The 26,287-nt window shown below is 42.0% G+C and overlaps 1 protein-coding gene and 1 pseudogene across 2 annotated transcripts in view; both read left to right on the top strand.

Moving 5' to 3' along the window:
• BMPER (BMP binding endothelial regulator) overlaps window positions 1–26,287 on the top strand; it is a 220,702-nt gene that overhangs the window by 44,085 nt on the left and 150,330 nt on the right. For both annotated transcript variants that reach the window (XM_033087954.1, XM_033087955.1), the window contains exons 4-6: window positions 7,581–7,663; window positions 12,296–12,386; window positions 16,252–16,334. In XM_033087954.1, coding sequence (XP_032943845.1) covers window positions 7,581–7,663; window positions 12,296–12,386; window positions 16,252–16,334 — 257 coding nt within the window. The remainder of the gene's footprint in view (window positions 1–7,580; window positions 7,664–12,295; window positions 12,387–16,251; window positions 16,335–26,287) is intronic.
• Window positions 8,952–11,224, top strand: LOC117012056 (ragulator complex protein LAMTOR3-like; annotated as a pseudogene).

Here is a 26,287-nt window from a genome sequence, read left to right as displayed (position 1 = left end):
ATTTCTTCTCTATGCTTGACAGAGAGATTTGCTCTCGTTTCTTCGAAATCAATTTGGGGAAACTGAGGGTTCCAGTCATGATTTTTTGTCTGTAGCCACCACAGTTTATTCTATGAGGTTGTTGGTTGGTTTGCTGTCTTCAAATAAATTTTATTTTCTTAGGCTGCCACCCTGTCCCCCAAACTGTGAAACATGTTTCTGTTTTGAAAAATGCGTGCATGCAACCTTAGATGTTTGAACTTGATCTATTGATCTCTTATTATTTGTTGCTTTATACTCTCAGAAGGCCTAAGGCCTAGCCAGAGGTATAGGCATTTAAAACAGTTTAAACATAAATCCACAAAACCAGGTGTTGCCTCTTTGGCCGCAGAACCTGCATTTTACTTTATCATGTTGGTTTTCAGGAGTGGCTGAAACATGCTGGTGAAGTACCATGGAGAGGTAGCATCCTATCTGCCCCAGAGCATTCATTTTGGCTAATGGGGATTTAGTCATATGGGAGTCTGCCTGCAACAGAAAACCAGTCTTATGACTTCACAGGACAGTCTCTCCCATTTTTCCTTCGTTTTCCATTTTTACTCAGAACACGCTCAACTTCGTCGCTTGCTCAGAAGCAATGGGTGTTGGCTATTTGGCAATGGGGTGCTGAGGGAAGGATGGCTGCTGCAATGCTGATTCAGCCCAGAGGTACGAACACGCCCACATTTAGAAGTGTTTATGGTCAGAACAGATCAAATGCAGGGAGGGGCCATGTAGCTCATATAAAAAAGTCGTTGCAAGTATTTTTCTCCCTTAATGCATTGCATATTCTCTTATTGTATTAATTATATTAAAAGTTTGAAAGCGTATTTTATTGAATCAAATCCTAAATAATTTATGGCTCATAGAATCTGTTTTATTACCTTAATACCAATGCCAGATATTGTGTGTATTCTAATCCTATGAAGTTATGAGACTGGTTCTGTAAGCCACAATTTCATCACTTTACAGTCTTCAATAAACACATAGTTTGAAATCCAAGTAAGTCATGTGGAGATTTTGTGTGCCTTTATATTGGCAAAGGGAGTTGAATTTGCAAGTCATCTGTACTCATCTGATATTTCTGTGTATTTGGGGATTTATTCATAAAGCCATAAAAATTAAGTAAAATAGCTTTCTAACATTGATTTTTATATTGTTGATTATTTCATTGTAATCATATATGTAATTACTAATTGGAAAACAAAATAAGAAAGCTATGGGAAAAAAAAAATGTTGTGGCGAGGGGGCACAAGCCACTCTTAAAGAACTCAGTTCATGGGTCTGAGTCTTTCTCTGGGGATTGAGGAAATGGTTTGGCTATAAAATTCCCATTAGCCAAAAATAAGCAAAATTGCCTGCAGGATTCATGGTAGGTAGAGCCTTGAAGAGTAATAAAAGCTTGTTTTAAATGAACTCCTAAGGACACAATGTAAGCCCTAGAATAGCTAGTCAGATTTTATGTTTATCCCTTTGATTATACTTCCATATGTTTCTGAGAACAGTGTCTGAAAGTGGGTCATTAAAGAAAATTGTATTGGGCTGGGGTCATTTGGGGCTTATTGGCCAAATCCAGGGGCCGGGGTGGCTTATCAGGTGGCCCGCAAGCAGCAAAGAATGGCAGACTGTCTGCTCTGTTTCCCTGCTCCACGTGGCATGAGCTGACTTCAAAGACCCTAAGTTAGGTTTAATTTAAGTAAAGATGACAGTTTGCATGCTAACCTTGCCCCCCAAAGACAAGAATAAACCAATTTTGGGGGACCGAAGTGGATTTTGGAAAGAATAGGCCCCCTCCTTAAGATAATTTTAAGGAAGAGAGACTGAGAAAGTGTTGATTTGCTTCTCATTTCTGAGGTTTGGTAGATGGTAGGATGGTCAAAGACTTTCCTTCATGTATTCAACCCTAGCCTGCCTGGTCCATGGAGGGAGGTGGTCGGTGTTAGAAGAGACAGACTTTGATGTCTGAGTTGGTCCAGGAAAGCTTTGATGTTTCTGGAAGTGGGATAGTGAACTGAACTGGTCCATCTGCCAAGAAGAAAAGAGAGGAGGTCCCGGGAATGTCAACCTTTTTACAGTCTTTCTCTGTGGTTTCCAGGTATAGGTGTATGTTGGGACTTACTATTCATTATCAGTGAAATTAACCATTTATTAAGTACCTACACACAAAGTAATGTAAGCGACCTGGAAATGGACATTTGAAAGGCCAGTTGTGCATGGTTAAGAGTACAGGAGCACACCCTGAGTGGGGAAGGCATCCCAGAGGCTGGGACCTTGAGTTGAATCCTGAAGGAAGAGTTCGCTAGGCAAAGAAGGAGAGCCAGAGTGACGCATGTGTCGTTGTGGGGTCTATGGAGATGGAGGGAATGCATAAGATCTGGGTTTTTCAGGAAGGGAGCAGCATTTGCAAAACCATAGGATGAGATCTTCGGGCCAGATTGGCGGGGAATTCTACATGCAGCATGTCTGCGTATTTGGGGAGTTTGGAGCCGCAGGTAAGAGAATGAAGAGGTGAGTCAAGGCCAGCCCTGAGAGCTGTATGCTAAGTGTGAATTTTGTAGTGGAGGGCAGTGGTTTTCAATCCTGGCTGCACCTTAGATTCCTCTTTCACTTCCTACTTCGAGAGCCTCTAATCCAGTTGGTCTGGAGAAGGAAGGTTGGGGATAGGTGCCAGCCTACACCTCAGCCAGGCTGAGAACCATCAGTTATTGATAGAGTCAAGTGTGCAAATGAGATAACGAGACGTGGATTTCAAAGAGCACACACTGGTAACTGTGCAGGCGGATGTGTGAAAAAGGCCCCTATCCTTCCCAGGAGAAACAGTCAGCGAGCCTGTCCTCACAGTCCAGGTGAGAAATAACCAGCAGCTTGGTTGAGGTAGGTGTGGAGGGAGTGAAAAGATAATTGGAAGAGAGCATCTGGAAGGCGTGTGGGGGTGGGGTAGAAGAAGAAATGTGTGGTCAGACTGCCACAGAGATGTCCCATAAAGGAAAGACTGAGTGTCCTTGGATTGGGCACTTAGTAGGCAGTTGCAGCCCTAGAGAGTGACATTTCAGTGGAATGGTGGAGGTAGCTTTGATTGAGAACTTGAACTTGTTTTAAGAAGCATTCAAGTTCATTATGATCAGAGAAAGGTATATAATCCCAGGGACCTAGATGGAGTTCCTGGAAGGAAGGGAAAGTGCTGGAAAGGTAGGTTGGGGCCACGTTGTGAGGCCCTTGGGTACCAGGGGTTGAGTTATTGGTAGTGGTGAGATCTAGTTCTCTGCTCTTAGCTGATGTTAATTTGAGAAACGAACGGATTAAGATTAAAGGACAAAACTAGGTGGAGCTAAGGCTCATTAAAAGGTCAGTGCCATTTTTTGTAGTCCTGATGATATTTAACAGCTATTTTAACAACAGAATGATGAAAATGTGTGGTATTCTTTTTCCCTTGGGGCAATGTGGCCGCTGAGAAAAGGTCACAAATAATAGGAAAAATGAGTTCTATTGCTTAATTGTGGATTCAATTTATTTGTGTTTTTCCTATTTCCATGACCATGTGTTTTCTGAGTTGACTAGTTGACTAGGCCAAGTTTCTCTATAAGAGAGAGAGAGTGTGTGTGTATGTGTGTGTGTGTTTTAAAAGGCTCTGAAATTCTTCCCTGAAAATAACATAAAAAGCCACAATACATAGAAAAGAAAAGTGTAGCTAGTTTAGGCTTGTTTTTGTATTATTTTAGTTTTGTAAAGAAGGACTATTTTGGGCTATGTGTAATGGTTTAAATTAGGGTTTCTCAAGCTTGGCACAATTGCCATTTTGAATTGGTTGATTCCTTGCTGTGCCTTGTAGAGTGTCTAGCAGTATCTCTGGCCTCTACCCACTAGATGTTTGTAGCACCTTTATCCTCTAGTTGTGACAACTGAAACTATCCCCTAACATCCCTTGAAGTCCCCAGGGTGGGGGGTGGGGGATGGCAAAATTGCCTATTGAGTACTATTGGTTTAAATAGAGTGGTTATCAGAAAATAACCACTTCCTCCTGCATAGTATGGATGGTTTTACTGAAGCCGTATGGAATCTGAAAAGCTTTTTATCGCCTGAAGAAAACTAATGAATGTGTATAAATCCCCTTGTTGAAAGTTCATTTCAAAATATTTAAAGAAAAAGAGAAAACTACTTTACTGGTTGCGTAACCATTCCTTGGCTTACCCCATTTACCCACTCTTTCACTTAGTTCCTGGATTTGCTCTCATTTATTTTAAAGGGACAGTATTGACTTTTCTCCTGGGCCTTTATGTCCTCAATGCAAAGGATATTAGAATTAGAAAGAGCCCAAATGATACTGCTCATTTAGACCTGGATGTGAAAATGTGGATTTCGTGCGGGACCTGGATTCTAGTGTTAGTTCACACCTAATGCTTTCTGACTTTGAGCAAGCCATTTTAATCTTTCTGTGCACGTGTTCTCCTCTGTACAATGAAGGAGATGATCTATATTATCTGTATGTTTGCTTCAAGTTCTAAACATCTAAGATTGAAATATTTCGATTATTTCTTTGGGTTGGTCCTGACTCCACGACGCAACCTCTAAGGGGCGACCTAAAATGTGCTTTGCAGGTCACCAGTGAGCCACAGACTATGATGCTGGTCTACAGTAAAATAAGGACAGAAGAGGAGAGTGAACAATGACAAATGTTTCTTATAATTCAACCGAGTAATTCTGTGCCTGTTACATATAATAATAGAATGTTGGGCTTATATTTGGTCCTAGTCTTTTAAATTTAATTTTTCTAGTAATTCACTTTTATTATATTCTATGAAAGTATCAGTCCATGTCAGATGGGAAGAAAAAAGTAAAACAAACTGATCTTTCACCAGAGGTAGTTTGAGAAGCACTGTCTCGATGTATAATGGAAAAATTTCTTTACCTCTCTCCCTACCCTGGCCGGTAAGAGATATGTAGAGTTTTCTTCCTCTGAGGTTTAAATGAAAAGAAGGGCAAGATATTGCCTGTCTGCCATATGAGCAGCATAAAGTTGGTGGCCAATAGAATTTGTTACGAAGAAATTTGCCTTACAGAAAATAAGAAGTGATTATGGACTAAATATGAGGTTCTTTTTGATTGTATTTATATGCGTCTTCACATAACTCATGGTAGTGTCTTGCATTGAGATGATATGTTTATCTTAGACATGAATCCAAAGAGCAGTGCACATGTCCTTTCCTTAATTACTTTGTTCGCTAGAATCCCTTTACATATGAACCCTACTAGTGTCATGCTTGGTATAGCGGAATCGCCATTACTAGCCGATGCTGGTGAGGGTAGGCGAAAAAGGGAAAGGTATGGATTACACTCACTGAAGAGATTATTATAGATGTTTTTGAGTCTGTTCTGTCATTCAAACTCATCCAACATTTGGGAAAATCTGTTATGTGGCTTTAGGAGTGATAGAGGACATGTAAACAAGGGTAGTTAAGCCATGAGGCACTTTACCATTTGACCTTGGCCTTTACATATTGCAATAGGGTGGAAGAGCCAGACTTCCAACTCACAGTTATTTGAAGCAGAAAACGTTGCTGGGTTCCCTGCACTGAGGAGCACTTGCTGGAGTACCTTTTATCCCATATTGAGCGGAGTGATTCAGAGAGGGCTGTCGTACCCCTGGGAGGCCCACGCACATGGTCTGGCGTTGTTAGGAGCAGTCTCTTGGCCGGCAGTTCCTTCTTGGGCTACTATACGGGTTTGCAGTGCACTTCTTCCTCCACAGTAAAAAGGCAAGAGCTTTGCCTGCCCTGTTTTAGCAGCATAAAATCACCCTTTCTTTCAGGTTTTTTTTTTTAATCCAGAGGATGAAAATATATAACATATTTGGAAACTCCACTGGCAGACTTGGCAGGCGTTTCATATTTACTTGGACTTAACATGAATTGGATTTGGCCCTCTGATTTCCCCGCCTCCATCTCTCGGAACAAGTCATTTATTATCCGAGTGAGTCTGTGTTAGTGGATCAGACATGCACATGGCACATCTATTGTAAGTGCGTTTGTTCGGTAAGATTTATGTTAGCCCAAATTGTTTTATATTGGTTTTCATTGTTGAAAATTTACTGTATTCATTCTTGGTTTGGCGTAAGTATCTGTAGTGTGCTAGGGGTTCCTGTGGTTGAACATTTTATCACTGTAACACTTCATGCGAAGGAAATTAAAAAATATATAGTGAAAGCATTTCCCTAATATGTTTCCAATCAACTGTGTACTTTAGTAATTTGATTTGTAGGAACTAGAGAGGAGAGTATTACTGAACTCTTTTCAATCATTCATAATTCTCTGGGAATACAGATCACGGTTCCAAGTTTATGAAAATGTCTATTGAAATTTTCTTAAGTCCTTTGTTATTCTATTATTTTGTTTGTATGTATTAAGAGGTTTTTATTTTCCTTTTTTTTTTTTTGTTTTTGTTTTTTGTTATTACCACAGCAGTATGTAAAATAATTCAGGGAAGCAGATGAGTCTCCTCTGTGTATCTTGGACAGAGGAAAAAAAAAAAAAGACCCGATGTGAATTGAGGTTGATTGGCTTGCCAGAAGTAGTCAGTCATTGGTCCAGAGAGGCAGGCCCTTTTATGTCTCCATTGTCCCGTGAGTGTGTTCCTGCTTCTGTACTCTTTAGGCTAAGCAATCGGACTATGATTTTTAAATCTCCTTGCCTGTAGGCTCCTAATAATCTAATATTAGGGACGAGAGGCATAACCGGGTTCGTCTTCCCCAAAAGTGTAACACACAAGATGGAGGGTGTTATTTGGACAAAGTAACTCAAGATCGAGGATGTGATCTTTGTGCCGTTTTTCTTTTGGCTCTTTCTAGAGGGTCTTAAGCTAACTGGCTTGCTGCCTCTTTTGAGAATCTCTGGCCTTTGACTTCTGGTTTCACAAATGAATGATTATGACTTCTGTTTTGGCTAGTGAGTGAATAAACATGTGATAATCCATATATTGATTGTTTCAGATTTCCTTAATCTACTTCACAAGCCAAAAGTTAAATCAAAGTGAAATATAAAATCATAGCTCCTAGTGCAGCAAGGAAAGATCTAGAAGGTTTCATCCGGTGAAGACAGTGGCTTGTCAAGATTCTTAGATGGGCGTAGGATTTCAGAATCATTTCCTATTTTTTTATTTTCTGCTTTTAGTTCCTGCCAGTTTTAAACTTCCCTCTTGACCTTCAGCAATTTTGAGATCATTTAGTCTTATGTAAAATCCCCTTTCACTGTTGTGTTTTTAGCCCCGGTCCTCCTTATACTTTACTAGGCATAAATAAAGTCACAAAGGCAAGAGAGCACATCGATACATGGTTTTTCATTTGAAAATATAGTCAATGTGGTTAATCTTCTCAGTAGTCAACGAATAGATGTAAGCGAAAGCCAAGTGGATATTTTAAAAGCTGTATTTTGGGGAAAATAGCCAAGGAGTTTGATGGTTCCTGTGGTCACTAGTCCTGATTTAGAAGATATAACTTCTTTTGCAACAAAGATAACGGAAACCCACATTCATTCTTGGCCTGTCTTCTTCCTTCTGTGTTTCCTGTCTAGGTTGTACCTATGAAGGAAATACCTATAACAGCTCCTTCAAATGGCAGAGTCCTACGGAACCCTGCGTCCTGCGCCAGTGCCAGGTAAAATTCAACTCTTTCACTCTCCAGTGAAAAGGATTCTGTAAAGTCCTCCTTACAAGTTCCTTTCAGACAACACAGAACAATACAAAAAAAAAAAAAAAAAAATGGAAGGAAAATAAAAAGAAATAAAAGAAAGAAATAAAAAGAACACAAATGAAAAACCACCTGTATTTTTGTACGTATTCATCTTGACATTCACTGTAATAAGACAGGTACAGGATGGATATTGTTTAGGACTTGCTTCCAGAAACACACAGTGGAAATGTTCACCATTGTTAATCGTGCCTGGAAAAACTTCTAGAAGATGCATACGTCCTTGGGGAAAATTCATGTCTTCCTGTGAGTCAACTTTAAGCAGAACACAAATTCCTGTTAGCAGAAAGAGGTATTATTGTTAGAAGATATATGTTTTCCTTCTTTGATTTAGGAATATTTTGAATTGGAGCCAGTCTGCACACTATATTCAGTCAAAGCAATTAGTACACTGCAACCTCAGTGACTGCAACCTGACAAATGTAAGAGCTGCCAATACCCCTCCGAAGGAGCCCACTGCGGCTGGTGTTTGCTGAACTCTGAACAGAGCGCTGATGCTATGTGTCTCTAATTGAAACAGGTCTTAAACACAACAAGATAAACTAAAGGGGAAATGAAGAATCTAAATTTTCAAACTCCTTTTTTGATATCTAAAGAAATGCTCATCTAATGTTGACATCATTAAAAAATTCTTCTCTATAGAGAAGATGCTGTTAAATCATTGTGCCCCTAGCCCTGTTTCACTGTCCGAGGAAGATAGAACAGATATAAACAATAGATTAATTGAATCAATACATATTTGTTGAATTTTTACTCTAGGTTGTAGATTCAATCAGCTTCATGGAACAAAGAGATGAGAGGGATGAGTTTTAACAACATCAAAAGCCCACATTCCTCCTAAGATTTGCAGCACCCACTTCCACCCTGCTTCTTGACCAATGAAATTTCCACTCTTTGACAGGGGCCCTCTGAAAGCCATGGTTACAATATCTTTTATAGAAGGCAACTGCATGCCCTTGAGAGCAAGCATATCATTACATGTTTACACAACAGTCAGAGGTCTTGAAAATTCTCAGGTTGCATGGACCAGTGGTGAATTTTCCTACCTTTGGATGAAGACTTTGTTTAAATTAAATGAAAACTATTACCTGGAAGGGAATATTTTGTTGACTGAATAATGCATTAAGGCGTTATCATTTGTTGACACTGAAATTCCTACTGTGAGTCACTAGCTACTCAGCAGGGCCCAGAGAGAATGATGCAGGGATATCAAATTATTGTTGGAAGCGATCTTAAAGACCAACAGCCCTGGGAGTCAGGAAGTGTTGAGCAGCAGAATGGAGCACAGAAAGGTGATGTTACCTACTAAAGATCAACTTGGCCTTTTAATTTTCCTCCTTTTAAAAAACTTTGCCTAAGCTCTGCTAGCTAATTTAAAAATATCATTTCACTCAATAACCATAAAAGCAAAGGTAACTATCTCTGTTAAGGCAGTTATAAAAATCGTATCCTTTACTCAGCTGGCACCTTCCCACTCCTGCTAACTTTCTTCCTTCTTTAAGGAAGGAGACCTTATCTGTGAATGCAGGAAATGACTGTTTACTGGCACCTGTCAGGGAAGTCTTCATTTAAGAGGGTCCTGTGCAGAATGACACAGTTACCACCTCTCTCTCCAAGCTCTTGACTTCACAGGGCGCAGACTCAGTAATAGAGGATAGAGTACAGTGTAGTAAGTAAAATATGGGCTCTAAGGCTCATAGAACTTGTCATTTAACCTTTCTGGACCTCATTTTCACCCCCCATAAAATGAGCACAGCATCTCAGAGGGTGGTTGTAAGCAAGAGGAGGCTCTCATTAAAAACACTTCTGAGAGAGCCTGCACGTACTGGGTCCAACTCGGTACCAGACGTAACATCTAGTCTAATGATCTGGCTTATTTCCAACTGAGTTGAATTTTAGCTCATTTCTTATATCCTCCTACCAAAGGAGTTCTGATGATGAAAAATTTACCTTTATTTTCCACTTTTAGTTGTTTATTGGAAAAGAACCATCTGAAGATTACAGACAGGAAATTCATGCTGGGAACTAACCTGAATCCTCCATCTGGATTGCAGATAATAAAGGGAAATTGATCTTGAGCCATAGTTTTTGCATTGCTTCAGTTATGTAACTAAAGCTAACTAAAGCGCAGATCCTTTTCTGATGTTGTATATTATAATATTTTGGCAGTTGTTTTTTCTTTCCCACTGTGATATAGACCACAATAAATTCCACTGGTAGTGGAAGCCTCAGGCCTGACAGATAAAAGACATTTAGGATATAACCTTCTTTGTTGGATTGAGATAATACAGTAGCAGATTCGATGAAGAAAAATATCTAGTTGTCAAATGTTACTTTTTCTTTAGCCTGTGCTACCTCCCCAAAACAAGACTAAACAAACAAATAAACAGATACACAAATCCATTTATAAAATGAATAGAGAATATGGTGAAAATTCTTCAAAAGCAAGCTCTGAAAATTAATTTCAAAATGGTTCAGTTAACATTACAATATTAGAATTCCAAGATCACTTTGCAAATGAGTCATTTGATTTCATTAAGACCTAAAGTCTCTATTTTGATACACGAGTATATAATATGAACTTTATGATAGTTCCATCTAATCTCTTCAGTTGATGCTGAAGAGCCAGGTTCTATGTGAGGTGGAGTGACATTTCTAAGATTTCAGAGCTGGTGTAGATATTTCTAGAAGGGTGCTAAGGATTTAGGTCTCCAGGTGCCAGTCTGGGATATTACGCTTGTACTCTTAGCCTCATAAGAAATGGATTAAAGTTTAATAGCAATTATAGAAAATGCAGTAAATGTTGATAACTTAAAACAACTGTGAATGAACTGTGAGACTCTGTCAGCTACTGACCGACAGCAAGAAGATTTTAAATACTAGATTTAAAAGAAAGAATGAGAAAATTCCTGTGTCACCAGGTTTTGGAGCATAGGAAGTGCTTCCTGAAGCACAGAGGAGGTCACAAAGCATGTGATGGCAGCTTTCAGAGGAACCTGTCTTTGAAGCTGTCCCTGAAGTACAGGAGGTAGCCCAGAGCCCTGCTGTCCAGAGAACCAGGCAGCCCAGAATCTGGGCAGAGGTGCTGGATCCGTGGGAGAAAGGGCTCATCGTGGCGGATGACCTAAAGCGATTCCTGTATAAAAATTTACCAAGTGTTGAAGGGCTCTATGCTATTGTCATGTCAGATAGAGACAGAAGGCCTGTTATTAAAGTGACCAATGACAATGCTCCAGAGCATGCGCTGAGACCTGATTTCTTACTTACTTTTGCTCCTGCAACAGACCAATGAAGCAAACTTAGACTTTCAAAAAATAAAAGGATCATCAGGCTGTTCAATTCAATTATTTACCTTTGGTGGTGAGTCTCATAGCCAGCAGCAGTGCCAGTATAGGACTCATTGTCAGCCCAGAAAAGGAATTTGCTCCCTTACTTGAAGAATGGAGACAAGTTGTGGAAGTTTCTTAATCTGACAGTGGTTTGATGTTTACCTACTCTTCGTTATAACAGACACAATATCAATTCAGCAATCTTTAGACCACAAAAATTCTTGCACGCTTGTATTCAATGAAGGGCCCCTCCCCCCTTACACTAAATAGCCTATAGATACAATTTATGGATCGATTTATTGTTATCTTTTCTTGTACAGGGTCTTTTCTTATTTACTGAGATATAGGGATACCATAGAAATGGTTCACAGCTCCCATGGAGTTAGTCCAGTCACCAAATCTTCATGAGATTCTTTTCGGTGGGTCAGAATCAAAATGGTGTTTTGAACCACTGGCGCCATGGCGTGTCCCGATTGCACCATACGCCCAGAACAAAGCAGACCCTTTTTATTGTGAATAATAATGAGGACATACTCTTTTTCATATTGTTTTATTTCTTGCATCGAGTGTGAGGAAGATAAAATGGCTTAATAAAGCTAATAAAATCAGCACAATCACTCACTTTCCTATGTATATGATTTTGCATTATAGATGGATATCACTAATTGATTTGCTTCTTCTCAGAGGGTGCTGCTCTTTAACGGAAATGAAAATAATCGCTAATGGTTTTCTCCGCCACTCTGCTTTCTGTAACCAATCAGTGTTTTCATGTTTTCATGTATGTTTTCATGTTTTCATGTATGTTCTTTATAAAATTTTGATGCGATTCATCATCGAATTCTGCTTCCAATATTGGTATATATGTAAACATAGTACAGACCTGGTTTTCATACATGAGTATAAATAAAATACTGTTTTTCACAGTGAAACAAACAAATAAATAAATAAATTAGGGTCAAAGAGAAAGACCAAGGACAGGGGAAAGAACAACAGGTAAAAGGATTTGCACCCTGAGTTCGAAAGCCTCAATGGGACAAGCTGAGGAGATCTGACCTCATCTGTGCCACGTACCTCTGGACCTGACACTTACCCTCACTTTGCACGTTTTGTGTCCGGACTCTTCTCCTATTACCTCGGTTACTTTCCGAAAGCAAATAACTGCTCAGTGGGAATTCTGGACTGACTTTGTTTGTGGTGTTCTGTTTTTCAGGAAGGTGTTGTCACAGAGTCTGAGGTGCGATGTGTCATTCATTGTAAAAATCCTTCCAAGCACCTGGGAACGTGCTGCCCCACGTGTCCAGGTAACATTCTCAGGGAGGGGAAGGCTTCAAGGCTCCTGGGAACAGCACAATACTGTGGAAACCTCTGAGTTCTCTCAAGAATGCGTGATTTCCCCCTTTCCTGACTGGAATTTTTCTCACTTTACGTCTGTGTACCTAATGGGTTTAGAGAGCAAATTTCTTTGCATAGAAATGTCCGGTTGGACTCTCTGGTGAGCCCAGGATGAATGCAATGTGCTGTAGGTCTTGGCATTTGGATGCCCCAGGCTCAGGAGGCCTGCTTTCCACTCCACAGGGCTACAGGTAATGCTTATTTTGGAAGGGAAGGCTGTGGCTTTCCTTTGCTACCAGAAATGTCTTTTTACTGCTTCAAATTGCAATATCTTGGCCAGAGCTTGCCTCGGTGATGAGGTGACCAGATGTTTTCTGAAAGCAGAGAGCTGTGTCCCTAAGTGAATTTAGCCTAGGGTTTTGTTGGTCTCAATCTTCAGTGTGGTGCAACGAGTTGGACCCACTGTCCTTTTAGAGGGCCCCATTACTGCCTCGCTGACGGCAAAGGGCTCTTGGCTTTCCAGTGGCTGGAGTGTTCCCTCTTCCTTTTCTGAACAGGATTACGAAGGCCTCCTGCATCTTTTCTTGCCCTTCGGTATGAGCCCAGGGATTTTGAGGTGAGAGATTTTTTCTGATCCCTTAAGCCCCTGGCCTATACTCTTAGACAGATGTTCTGCGTTTTGGGTTTTACTCTGAGTGCTTTTTTCCTCACTGGAGGGGAAACTCACAACTACTCTTTGCTTTTGAGGTTAATCTCCAAAGGGCCTTCTGTTCTGCAAACCTTCCTGGGACATGGCTAAGGCAACATGGTGGGACACTCTGCAAATCTGAGCGCCTGCTCCCTTTGCAGGCGCCAGCCATTCCCCTCCAGTCTGAAATGCGCCTCAACCTGAGTCCCCCTGGGTCTAGTCTTTTCTCATTTTTGAAGGACAGTCGCTTTCCACTTCCGATCTGCCTGAGTTCCCTGGACAGTCGTTATTGAGCCAAACTTCCTTTTCACTGTGGGATTTCTGTGAAGTATGATTGGATGAGCCCCAAACTGGTGGAAAGTAAAATAATTCTTTCCATGATCCAATTATTTTGTATCTATCGAACAGAGGTTGTTTGAGTACTTTTTTCTTCTGAATGCATTAAATATGCTTTGTATCACGTAACCGTACTCTTAAATGCCTAAAAGATCTTTATTAAGTTAGAACAGTAGTTCTCTAGGCTGCACATTAAAACCACCGGGAAGCTTTCAAAAATAAATCTTGATGCCGAGGTTGCATATATCACAGACCAATTCCATCAGAATCTTTGAGGGTGGGACCCAGGCCTCTCAGATAATTCCTGTATACAGCCACACTTGAGATTGATGGCACAGCTAATTTTTTATGCTGCATACATTTAAAAATGTTCATAGCTCTTAAATATGAATCCAGTTGTGCTGAGTAGACTGTTGCTTTATTGATACAGAATCAACTCAGCAGGCATAACATTCCTTCTCACTCAGGAGATAGTCATCTTTTTAGGCTCTCTTTGAAACTGTGGATATACAAACAGCAGAGTGAATTTATTTCAGCAGTTGAAATGATCATATTTGAGCAATCGCTTCTTCCACTTTGTTTTCTGGTTGAGTTCCCAGGAAGGAAAGGCTGAACTCCGTGATTGCACATACTGCAGTGTTACGTGCTCACGACCATTCAGTGAGGGATGAGGCACTGTCTGCAATTCACAGAGGAAGGTCCTAGACCCAGTGAGAATAAGTACCTGCCCGAGTCCCCGGAGTGTTGGCCAAAGGTGGGGTTGCGATGTGGCTTCTTCTCTTTCTTGGCCACCATATTGTACTACCTCCCACCACCCCGTACACCGTGATCATTGTTCTGCTTGGTTCCAGATGCTCCGGGAGGCAAATCTTTAAAAGTTAGTGTGCCAGTGCCACGCTAGGCTCCTGACACCTGGGCAAGCTATGTGCCCTCAGTTATGGGGTCAAGAATCAACTTTGCTCCCTCTCCTTAATTTCAAAGGCCCACCTGTGGGATGCAAATCAGAATGCTTTATCTTTTGTCTTGGGAGGGAGGACTCAACCAAGTCTGAATAGGGACAGTCAAGGGAAGCCTTGGGGTATACTCCTTGGTAATTGAGAAGAAGTGGCATCTGTCATTTGATCATGGGATGCTATCCCACAGAATGACAAACACATACAGTGGTCAGCTTCTCCCTGAGACAGATTTCAGGGCATTCTTGGTTGTCTGCTCCTTCCTCTCTTCTCACTCTTTGCTCAAGGATGGTGACTTGTGACGGGAACAGTTTGCATTGAATTTTCATTTAAAATTACCTATTTAAGTTATCCAGGGTAGATTGCTGTGGCTTGTCATCTGGCAATCTGTATGACAGAACCCCTGGTGCAAACATCTCTTTGGAGACCCTTTGTTGGCAGTGTCCTTTGGAAAGAGATGACGGGCAGCTGTCATTAACTATGCTGACATACAGCCACTGCGAGGGACCCATGTTTCAGGAGGTCTTCCCGCATCAGTGGGAACAGTGAGGAGGTTTGGATTACTGGCGTGGGTATTACAAAGACTTTATAAACACATTTTCCCTCAGCTTCAGACTCAGTAGCATTTGTCTCCAGGTCTTCCAGTTGAACAAAGGGCCCTGTAACTAGCTTTAAAATAAACAGGCCCAGCAGCCAGATCAGGTGGTTATGGTTAATACTTGTTTCTCTTTGTCAGGAACCAGCTGCTTCAAGAGTTTGGTGGGTTCTGTGGATGACTTCAGTTGGCAGGCCTTGAACTCTTGCTCCCTGGGGCATGAGTCAGTCTTTCGCAAGAGCCCCCTTTGCTGAGTTTTGGCCACTGGTAGTGCTGCTTCCAGCACTGTCTACTATGTGGAAAGTGACCTCAGCGATTCTGGCAAAGCACCTCGTGAGGACGGACCTGAGATAAGAGGCTTTGCCATTAGCTGAAAACCTTCCCATAGCCTGTGTGACATGAGATTCCTGGTCAGCCTGTGCTGTGGGTCATTTGGGACATCTGTTAGGATTATAGCAGTGTCCTGAGCACCTTTCTGAGTAGGAGACCCCCTGGGCTTTTGGTCCTATTTTTAGCCAATGTTGGTGGGGGCCATAGCCCCTTTAACAGCACATAGTGGGGCTGAAAACCTGTGTGGCACCTTGTGACCTGCCTTTTCCTCTTCCTGCCTTGGTGCTTGACCCTCTGCATGGTGTGGCCAATGGGACAGAGCTGAGTTTGAATCCCAGCTGTGCCACCTGCCCGCTGGATGAGCTACTTCCTTTCTCTGAGACACATCTTCCTCATTTATGGGGACAGTGACAAGAGTCCGTACTTTATAAGTTCACTGTGAAGATGGAGTGAGATCAGGGGTGCAGAGAGCCTGGCAGAGGCAGGGCAATTCGCGGTATCCCCCAGGTGACAGCCCTTCATGTCATTTTGCTCTTTAGCTCATCATGAACTTCGCTCACTGGACCTTCTTGTGTTTGCCTCCTCCGGTTCCTCTGGGATTTGGTTCCCCAGGCTGTGGGCAGGGTGGTCACATACGTTCCTCAGACTGTGCAGGGCTCACCACTGTGTATTGTCTGCTCCTCCTCAGTCTGACCCCGCTTCCAACCTCTCATGTGTTTTGTAGCGTCTTCGGGTTTCTGGGCCCATGTCACTCTTTTGTACTTTTTTTTTTTTTTTTTTTTACTACAAAGTAATCTTGTCCTCTGGTTACAGAGGACATTGCTAGGTGGAGGTGGAGGTGGAGGTGGGTGATGAATGAGCAGTGAATAGAAGAATCGTGTACAACTGAACGAAGGTGCTGCCCTGATTCTAAACTCTTCTTTGCTTTCCAGGCTGTGTGTTTGAGGGTGTGCAGTACCAAGAAGGCGAGGACTTTCAGCCAGAAGGAAACAAATGTACTAAGTGTTCCTGTGTTGTAAGTACTGCCCTGAGTGTTCCAAGGGCTTTCCTTCTCGTTAATTGTGGCTGGGACTCACCAAGAGCAGCCCTGACTCTTTATAGCCTGTCTTCCTCTTCCTCCTGACGTGGAACCAAGGGAAAAGCTCATGTATCCACGGCAGGTTTCTGGGCCTTGGCACTACTGACATTGTGGGATGAGCAGTTCTTTGAGATGGGGGCTGTCCCATGCATCGTAGGATGTTTAATGGCACTCACCTCCTTAGTTGTGACAACTAAACATGTCTGCAGACATTGCTACATGTCGCCTGGAGAACAAGGTCACTCCTGATTGAGAACCACTGGTCTAAAGAGTGAGGAGAGACGCTGGTTTTCTTCCACTTGGCTTCTTCTTTGGGAAGACATGGATTCTCTTCTCTTTGGGGCAGAGAAGCTTCTCACTAAATCCATTGTTGAGTTCTTCTGTGAAGTCAAATGGGAAGCAGATGGGGACAAGTGCAGCTTGCCTCTGTATTCTGTGGGGTGAGAAAACCGGATCTGAGGGTCGTCCATTATGTTGTGCAGAATGGACAGGAGGAAGTGGCCTCCAAACAGGATTCAGGGCAGAGTAGGGATTAGTGAGACAAAGCCACAGACTTGCCTTTGCAAGCACTGTTGTAATGCATATACCAAGGATATTTCAGAGTGCTTAAGAATGTAAAAAGGAACTTGGCTTATGTTATAATTTTAAGGGGATCTTTTTTATTTATGTATTTTAAATTAGGAGTAAGATCATTTGTGGTGATAGTGGTAATGGTGATGATGGGAAATCTCGTCTTAACCAGCTGCTCCAAGGTATTTGCAGGAGGGAGTTAGTACATATATTTTTAAAGCTTTAATCTTTTGTAATAAAGAACATCCAGTATGCATCTCAGAATATTAAAAAATATGGGGAACTCTAGCATCCCAATTTCACCAAAGTAGAATCATATGTGGATCATCATAAATCATAGCATTTGTCATTTCTCTACATGTGTTTTCTTAAATCTTTCCCCTTCCTACAGCACAAATGCACCCATAACCTAAAGAGTCCACAGTAAAGTAAATATGTATGTGTGTATGTGTGTGTGTGTGTGTATGTTTATATATATATGTTTATATATATATGGTGTGTAATATGAGGTATATAATACACTTTATATCATAATAATATATAAAAACCCAAAAGTAATTTACTGATGAAGAGGAATATGAGTTTGCATATTCAGATTCAACTTCCATGCTTTTCCTCTCTTGCTAATTATGGTTAAATAGCTGTGGATTTTTTTATATAAATAATTTCTATTTGCCATTAAACACTGCCCATTTCTCAATTTTATTTCTTCTATATTGGTAACTGTGAAGTTTTCTGATAATTTTTTTTTTTTTAATGAATCTCATTCTTTTGGGTAGATTGAGGAACATCAAGGCACGCCTAAGTAGGACATTTTAAACCTGCACTGAATGAATTGCCTTTTCCATAAAGGTGTACCAAAGCTGGGCAGGTGAGCCTCCTTGGGGAAGAAATTTAGAAGTGGCAAGGAGGATGGAAGGTCCTGCAGTTTTACCAGTGACCGTCATACCAGGCGATCCAATGTTGGGGACTGGAGAGGAATTTAGAGATTACATGGGCAGGGGTCACACACTCAAATGCACTCAAGGCATTCAGATTTCACATGTTTCTAAACACTGTGCGTGCCGAACATGACACACTTGAGGACCAAGGTCAGGCCTGTGGAAATCCTGCTTTCAGTTTTGGTTGAAGAAATCAAAATCCAAAGATGCTGTTACTTGCCTAAGCTTTCCTGCTTAGTGAGGTCTCTCCAGATCTATGCTCTATACTGTTTTCTATGCCCCACATCTAATTTCTTCCATTCTTCTATTCCTAATCCTATATTCTTTCTAGCTCTCCATGTTGCCACCCTCAGCACCGAAGGGGCAGCTAATGGCTTTATGTTCCTGATGTCAATCTTGACACGGATAGGATAAGCAGAAGAGAGAATGGCGCCTATGCTTGTGGGTAGGACATTGTGAGTAAGCTTCGGTCTGGCGAGGGCTGTCAGAGCAGTTTTTCTTTTTGTAAATTTGAGGCGCAGGCTTTCTTTTTTGCAGCTTGTTACTAAAATAACCTGGATTTTAATATTTTTTTCATTTTGCTACCTTTCAATGTAGTACACGACAAAAATAATAATGTCTTGGCAGCAAATGGCCTTGTCCTGAGAGTGGTAACTGTGCAGGTGTTTGTTTCAGAGGTAATACTGCACACGTGTGGCCTGGCCCTGGCACCACAAGGCCCGGAATTTGACAGAGCTGCCTGGCAGTAGCTTTGGAAGCTTTGGTGTGGAAGGTGCGGGAGGAGTGAGGTGCTGTTCTGCTGAGTGAGAGTTCAAAGCTGGACCAGGGCCTCAGACGGGACCAGTGTAAGGCAGAACCCATTGAGGAAGTTTCCGGGAGTGGCCTCAGCCGCAAGTTCCCCATAAAAAGAAAAAGACTGTGTGTAATCTGTTGTGCTTTGGTAAAAAGGAAAAGAGCATTGCCAAATAAAGAGTGCTATAAACACATTTACGCCTTTCAGCTTGTATATGAGGTCTGACAATTAAGTTCGCGAACTTGTTGCAACAATGTTGCTAACCTTTTTTGATATCAAAGGGATCATTCATTATGAATTTATACCAACTGGACAAACAGTTAACCATGTTTACTATTGGGAAGTGCTGAAAAGGCTGCGTGAAAAAGTTAAGACAACCTGAACTTTCTACCAATAATTCATGGCTCTTGCATCACGACAATGCACCAGCTCACACAGCACTGTCTGTGAGGGAGTTTTTAGCCAGTAAACAGATAACTGTATTGGAACATCCTCCCTACTCACCTGATCTGGCCCCCAATGACTTCTTTCTTTACCCAAAGATAAAGTAAATATTGAAAGGAAGACATGTTGATGACATTCAGGACATCAAGGGTAATACGATGACAGCTCTGATGGCCATTCCAGAAAGAGTTCCACAATTGCTTTGAAGGGTGGACTAGGTGTTGACGTTGATGCATAGCTTCCCAAGGGGAGTACTTCGAAGGTGACTGTAGTGATATTCGGCGATGAGGTATGCAGCAGTTTTTCTAGGATGAGTTCGTGAATTGTCAGACCTTCGTATATGTCTATGTCAATGAGGTGTATATCCACACACATGTGTGAATCTATATAAACAGGCCTCTAAATATAAATACACACACGTACATGTCTAAGTTGCGATTCCCCCTGAGACAAGTATTTGCACAGAAGTAGCTTATGTGGGACAAGGATAAGACGCTGGCAGAGGAGTATGGAGATGAGGCAAGGATAGGGAGGCAGCCATTTGAGGGTGTGTCACCAAGACAGTATCACTGCATGTGACCAGAGCTCACTCCTACCGGGCAAAGTCTGGAAGGCAGTATACGATTCGTGCCTCAGAATGTCCCAGCTGAGGGGTGAGAGAGATGAGATGTGTTTATACCAACTCCTGTCTGCTGGGTGTTGATTGGGTAGCATTTGGTGACTCCCACTCTGGTGGTCAGGTGGCCACTAGCAGCCAGAGGAAGAAACACACCCAGATGTTGGCAGTTGGAAGTCTGGCTTGTGCCCTCAAGTGTAAGGGTGACAAGTGTATGTGTATGTGTACATATATATGCACATGGACACACATACACATTCACATTTGTGTATCTCAGAATATGTAAGCATATACGAAGGTTGGACAATTAAGTTTGCGAAGTCATCCTAGAGAAAGTGCTACATAACTCATTGCTGAATATCATTATGGTCCGAAGTACTCCCCTTGGGAAACTGTGCACCGAGCCAGCACCTAGACCCTTCAAAGCAATTTTGGAACTCTTTTTCTGGAATGGCCATCAGAGCTGTCGTCGTATTACCCTTGATGTCCTGAATGTCATCAAAATGTCTTCCTTTCAATATTTCCTTTATCTTTGGGTTAAGAAAGAAGTCATTGGGAGCCAGATCAGGTGAGTAGGGAATGTGTTCCAATACAGTTATTTGTTTACTAGCTAAAAACTCCCTCACAGACAGTGCCATATGAGCTGGTGCATTGTTGTGATGCAAGAGCCATGAACTGTTGGCAAAAGTTCAGGTCGTCACGCAGCCTTTTTAGCACTTCCAAATAGTACACTTGGTTAACTGTTTGGTACAAATTCATAATGAATAATCCCTCTGATATCTAAAAAGGCTAGCTACATTGTTGCAGCAAGTTTGTGAACTTAATTGTCAGACCTCGGTATGTATACACACACACACACTCACTCATACTCATCCACACGTCTTTGGAACCCTGGACCACTAGCTCTTTCCTAAAGCCGTTACTCTTTCTTATGCCTCCAGTCCTTTATTCATGCTGCTTCCTTGTCTGGAAGGCTTTTCTTCTCCTTCTTTCATATTGCCATCTTGTGATACAGTACACTAAAAACCAGTAATGTCTTGTCTTCCAAACTGTGACAGTTATGCCCTTTGAAGCTGGCCAGCCCCTTCTTCTTGCCAAGGAGACTAACTATTGTTAGATAGATGCCCCACTCTCATTAGATTACTCTGCCTGGGAGTGCACCCTATGGAGTCGGGCACGTGGGCAGCAGCCCTAGTGATATTTCCATCTCTGATGAATGAATCACCAACTCGCTGGGGTGTCCCCCACTCTCCAGTAAATATTGTATTTGCCAGGTGGCTTGTATTTTATGTCTAACCCCTTTACATTTACACGCTCCAAGTTTGAGAAGCTCTGTCTACCCATGTTTTTGTAATGTGGTGACAGAGGCAGACAACCAGAAAGACATTTCATCTCATTGAGATGAATTCCTTAGATAATGAAACAAATGCCTTACACATGATTTTACATCCTTGATTTAGGTCAGGATAGTATATGTGACATTCCAGACAGTTGAGAACATGCTCATGTTTGAAGATATCTGGAGAGGATTTCACAATTTCACTTTTACCCATTCCAGAAGCAAAGCGTCTAACAATTTTAGGTGTGAATAGCATCATGACTCATGTAAAACAATGCTTTACTATTACTTGTTAAACTGTATCATCCCCATTTACTCATTACTATGTACGTAAGAGAGCCAAGAGACCCAGTACTATTCACGGGGGTGAAGACATGAGTCCTTTAGCTGTTCCATAGAGTTGTCTGAGTCACATTAGAGTGTGTTGCTCATGGCATACGTTCAGTGTGAATAAGTCCTATGCTCATTTTAAAATGGAAAGATGACTCTTTCCTAAGACAGAAGGAAAGAATAGTTTATAAAGTATACTGCACATTGGTTAAAGCACACATCTGCTTCTCTTTCGTTTAAGCTTGAGTTTTTATTACCTGCCTAACAGAACACTAATCAGTTCTGCAGGCCTTTGTTTAGTCAGATTCTCAGGGAACAGGATGGTGGCAGTTGGCGCAGACATTTCTATAAAACCCGACGTCTTCAGGGTTGTAAGACTAAAGACCAAGGTGCCAGGAAGACATGGCTGCCTTCTCTTCTGCCAAACTATTTTAAGAAGCCGATGGGCTCAGCGTTCTTGGAAATTGCTTACTGAAAGGAGGCAAGCCCAGAGAGCTGTCGGACACTTTTAAAAGAGTGGCAAGTCCTCAGTCTGTAAAAGCAGCCAAATTAGCCGGCCAAGATCAATTACTTTTGCTGACAAAGGCGTATTAAGTTCAGAGGATTTTTACTAATAAACATGGGTTGTTAATGGGCTGTCTGTGATGAAGGAGTTGTACTTTATTGGCTCTTAGAAGGCCTGAAGTCCATAAACACCTTTGCTCTCACTTACACTTAAGATATTGCAAAGTCCTGTCTCCCAGGGAGAACGAACCCCTAAGAAGGTTATGTGGAGAGAACAAAGAAAATGGAGATCTTCGTGGTTCCCATTCCTCTTAGACCCAGTACCTTACGATGTCCTGCACAGAGTGGCATGGTGCAACCTCGGCCCAGCTCTTTGGCTTCATCATCAGGCCTCCCTTGATCTCTGTGCTCCGGCCTCTGGGCAGGTCCTCACTGCACACAGGTGGGCCAGGCCAGCAGCCTCAGCCTCACCTGAGAGCTTGTTAGAAACGCAGAATGTTGGGCTCTACCCCAGACCTGCTGAACTGAAATCTGAAGTTGAACAAGATCCCCAGAGGATTCATTTGTCAGTAAAGTTTGAGGAGCCCTGGTCTAATATCTCATGGCCTTTTCCTGGTGTGGGGACAGAGTCCCAGAGAGCAGTTTCCAGCCCTTGGCCTCACGTGAAAAGCTGCTGGCTCGGGGTAGTAGATGCCATCAGCTGTGACTACTTGGCCATCAGCTGTTACCGGTTAGCCATTAGCCACTGATAGAACTGCCGTGGCTGAGTTGGTTGGTTGGTTGGCAGAAAAGCAGATGGTAGATTGCGGATCATGTGGCTCCCGCTTCCTGTGTCTCCAATCCAGCCGCCAGCGAGAGGTATGACTGCCCTATGTATGGCTCCGTGGGTGTTCCTTTTTGGTCTCACCATATCCTGCGTTCTGTGCGGGGAGTGGGAGATGAGACCCTGCGTGACACCTGGGCTCCTTTTTTATTCTTTTCTTCCTTCCTTTCTTTGCTATCATTCCCTAAACCTAGTTAACACCCACTCTCCCGCCTGTGGAAGCCCCAACCTTCCTTCTTTAGGAAAGCTTGTTCTGACTCCCAGACCTGATCAGGTCCTGTTTCTAAACGCTTTAGAGCAACCCATACTTGATTTTTCAAATATTTAAAGTGATTTGTAATATTTTTGTTTGTGATCATTTTATTTAACTTCATTTGGGTAAAATGGTGACTTTGTATCTTCAGTGCTTGGTACATAAAGGGCATTCGTAATAATTGCTGAATGTATGAGCAAATGAATGCTGACTTTTATTTTCCTTTCTTTCCCCACTGCTTCTCTCTCCCCTGTGCTACTTTATTCCACACCCCCCCCTCCCACCGCACATTTAGTGTTTGTCAATTCAGCAGGGAATAGAGAGATGTACATCACAGTCGATGAACTCAGAAAGGAAGATGGATTTATGTTCAGCTGCTGTAGCACTTATTATAAACTGCTTTGTGTGGAATGTGGATGACTTCCCTGGGGGTGTCGTGTTTGAAAAGTGTTCTCTAAGCCTAAAAGATGGCCACTACTCATGGCAGCAGGAACATGCCGTGGCAGGAAGCTCTCACCAACGACCAGGGCCCCTCGCTGTGCCAGAGCTTTGAAAAGAGAGCATGGTTCTCCACCCTCAGAGTTGAACTTGCCCTGAAGTAAGGGGGAGACATGCCTGACTTCTCCCTGTCCCAGTGTATCTGGCTTCAGATTACACTTCCCAGTACTCGGAAGGAGTGGGACCTTTCATCTTTCTGTGGTCACATCGTGCCAGGGCAATCCAAGTTACATATTCCCAACCACTTCGCTGCTCCTCTGATAAGAGGACTGGGACCCTGAACCCTTCATGCCTGAACCCTCTCATTTGGCCTCTGCCTTACTTGTAATAAGTGCCATTTGGCGTATTTTCAGTTATAGGCTGTCGCTACATCTTCCCTGTCCACGGGGAGAAATTTGGCTACATTTGGGCAATAAATTGGAGAATTGAGCAATTATCGAGTGGATTAGATCAACGTGGGCAGTTTATGTAAGCAGTGTGGGACAGAAGTAGTTTTCAAAACTAGGCTGAAATGTTGGTATTATTACTGTGGCAGTTGTTCCATTTTGCATCATGGATGGATGTACCATCACCCTGAGGACAAAAAGGTCTTGGTTTGGAATAGTCAATAGGAAAAAAAAACAGAAAAGCTTTTCTTTAAGGGCTGGATAGCACTTGGCCACTAGGAGGGGACTCCAACTTGCTTACAAAAGTGGCTGTGCTCTTGGCATTTCATGCTCAGTGAATCTGTCAGGTTGTGATCTGTCAGCTGAGGCTTCTCTTTGAAGGTCTATTGTAATGCCATTCTCTTTAGATTGAACCCATAAATGTACAGCTATTGTTATGGGGGTGTCAGATTCTTGCTTCTTGAAAATGCCACCCAAATGACCTGTTTATAAGGCAACGCTCAGTTTATTGCTCACGGTAGTCATGGATCATTACCTTGACAGAGCCTTACAATGATGTCTTAGAAGGAAAAGGCCAAAGGTGGGATATTAATGAGGTTTTTGGGGTGACTGGTTTAAGGTGGGCTTTTCAAGTGTAAGGACTTAATTGGGATTGGGTGACTTTTGTGATATAATAGTTTAGAATTGGTGGAAACCGTGAGGTGAGGGCTTCCAGGCATGTTTTAAAGAGATCATGAGCCTAGTTTTCTGCGTTACTGGTTGAGTCCTATCATTAGTTTCTGGAATCAACAGGAGGAATATTTTTTTTGGGGGGGTTGTTAGAAAGATTGGGAATAACTGTTGTATATTTTAAATTTTATTTCAGTCCTGCCTCGTGTGTTCTCAGTCCAAATCCAGAATTTTAATCCCCAAATATGTCTTTATTTTTTGTGGTTTCTAAGGTTCCTTATGCTTATTATTTCTTTATATAATTTATAGCTGAAGCATCCTGTAAAGTATTTTTCTACACAGGGAACCACCATGTTAAAAATAAGCCCAATAGGGAAAATAGTTTGAAAGGAAAATTCTTGCATGACATGATCATTTACAGAAAAACATGCAGTTTGAAAAGAAATCAGAGAGCGATTTATTTACAGAGGCATTATTAAATGACAATAGCGACTTATACTGAGTGTATGCTCTGTGCCAGATACATATAGGGCTTTAATGTTAATTTTCAAAATTGTCGCGCAATCTAGGAGGCACCAGCTCCATGTTTTTGATGAAGAAACTGAGATTCTGAGAAGTGTAATAGCTTGCCTCAGGTCAAAGAGCTCATATGAGTTAAAATCCTGAACTGCCTGATTAAAAAGCCACATGTCATTTCTCACCCACCCACCCTCGTACCCCCCACCAACCAGTGTAATTTGGGGATATTCTATATGATTGGTTGTTGACTTTTGAAAGTGGGAAATGCCCTTTGAATGTGTGGAGTGAGGGGTAACCAGACAGTTTGAGGGAGATATAAGATGTTCTTGTGAGCATCCACTAAGAACCCCAATTTTGGTGCAGGAAATCTTAACACAATAAAAATGTGAATTGCACTTCCTCTGTGTAAAGTTCACAAGTCTAAGCAAGTTTAAACTCATACCAGATTTCAGCCTTGGCTGTTCAGCCTAAGTATCTGTCACCGTGATGCCAGAGTGGATGAAGAACACGTATCTGTTACTCTCACGTCAGCTGGAGAATGGAGACGCTATGTTTTATGGTGCATCTCCTCGCCAAGAAATTATGAACACACAAAGAGAATGTGATAGTGGCTGGGAGAGAGCCATTCTAATTGCCTCTGCTTCCAAAGATGGATAGGAATACATGTTTATCTGGCGGGGCCCATCTGTCCCTTGTAATAATCACTGACCAAGTTTAAGCACCAATTTGTGATAGCCCTCCTTGGAGATTATGTATAGGAGCTGGGGTCATCTAGACACGGGTTTCAGTGGTTCTTTGAATTAAGTTCATCCTCATGGTAGAACGAAGGGGCAATTGTGTAACTGCTTTTGAGCAATTGCTTTCTATTCGCCGAAGAAGCAGTTTACAAATTTGAGTGACGTTTGAGATAGGTACCCAGAGCTGGTAGAAAAATGAGCTCAGTTGAGTAAATCTCATCCCATTGTATCCTTGTGAAGACCATCCCTTTTATTTTTACCCTCTTCCTTTATTCTGTCACACGATGAGCCCCTTTCATCTCCTGAAAATCCTAGGGAAGATACCGATTTTACTAAATGCTGAAGAATTTTCCAACTATTTATCTGTTTCTCCTTCTATCTTTCCATCCATCACTTGTCTCTGTAGCCAGCCAGTCACTTATTAATTTAACAGTGTCTGCTCTGTGTTAGACATGATTTTAAGCACTG

Source organism: Rhinolophus ferrumequinum, chromosome 20 (assembly GCF_004115265.2).
Source record: "Rhinolophus ferrumequinum isolate MPI-CBG mRhiFer1 chromosome 20, mRhiFer1_v1.p, whole genome shotgun sequence".
NCBI classification, from domain to species: domain Eukaryota; kingdom Metazoa; phylum Chordata; class Mammalia; order Chiroptera; family Rhinolophidae; genus Rhinolophus; species Rhinolophus ferrumequinum.
This window is presented reverse-complemented; position numbering and strand designations above follow the sequence as displayed.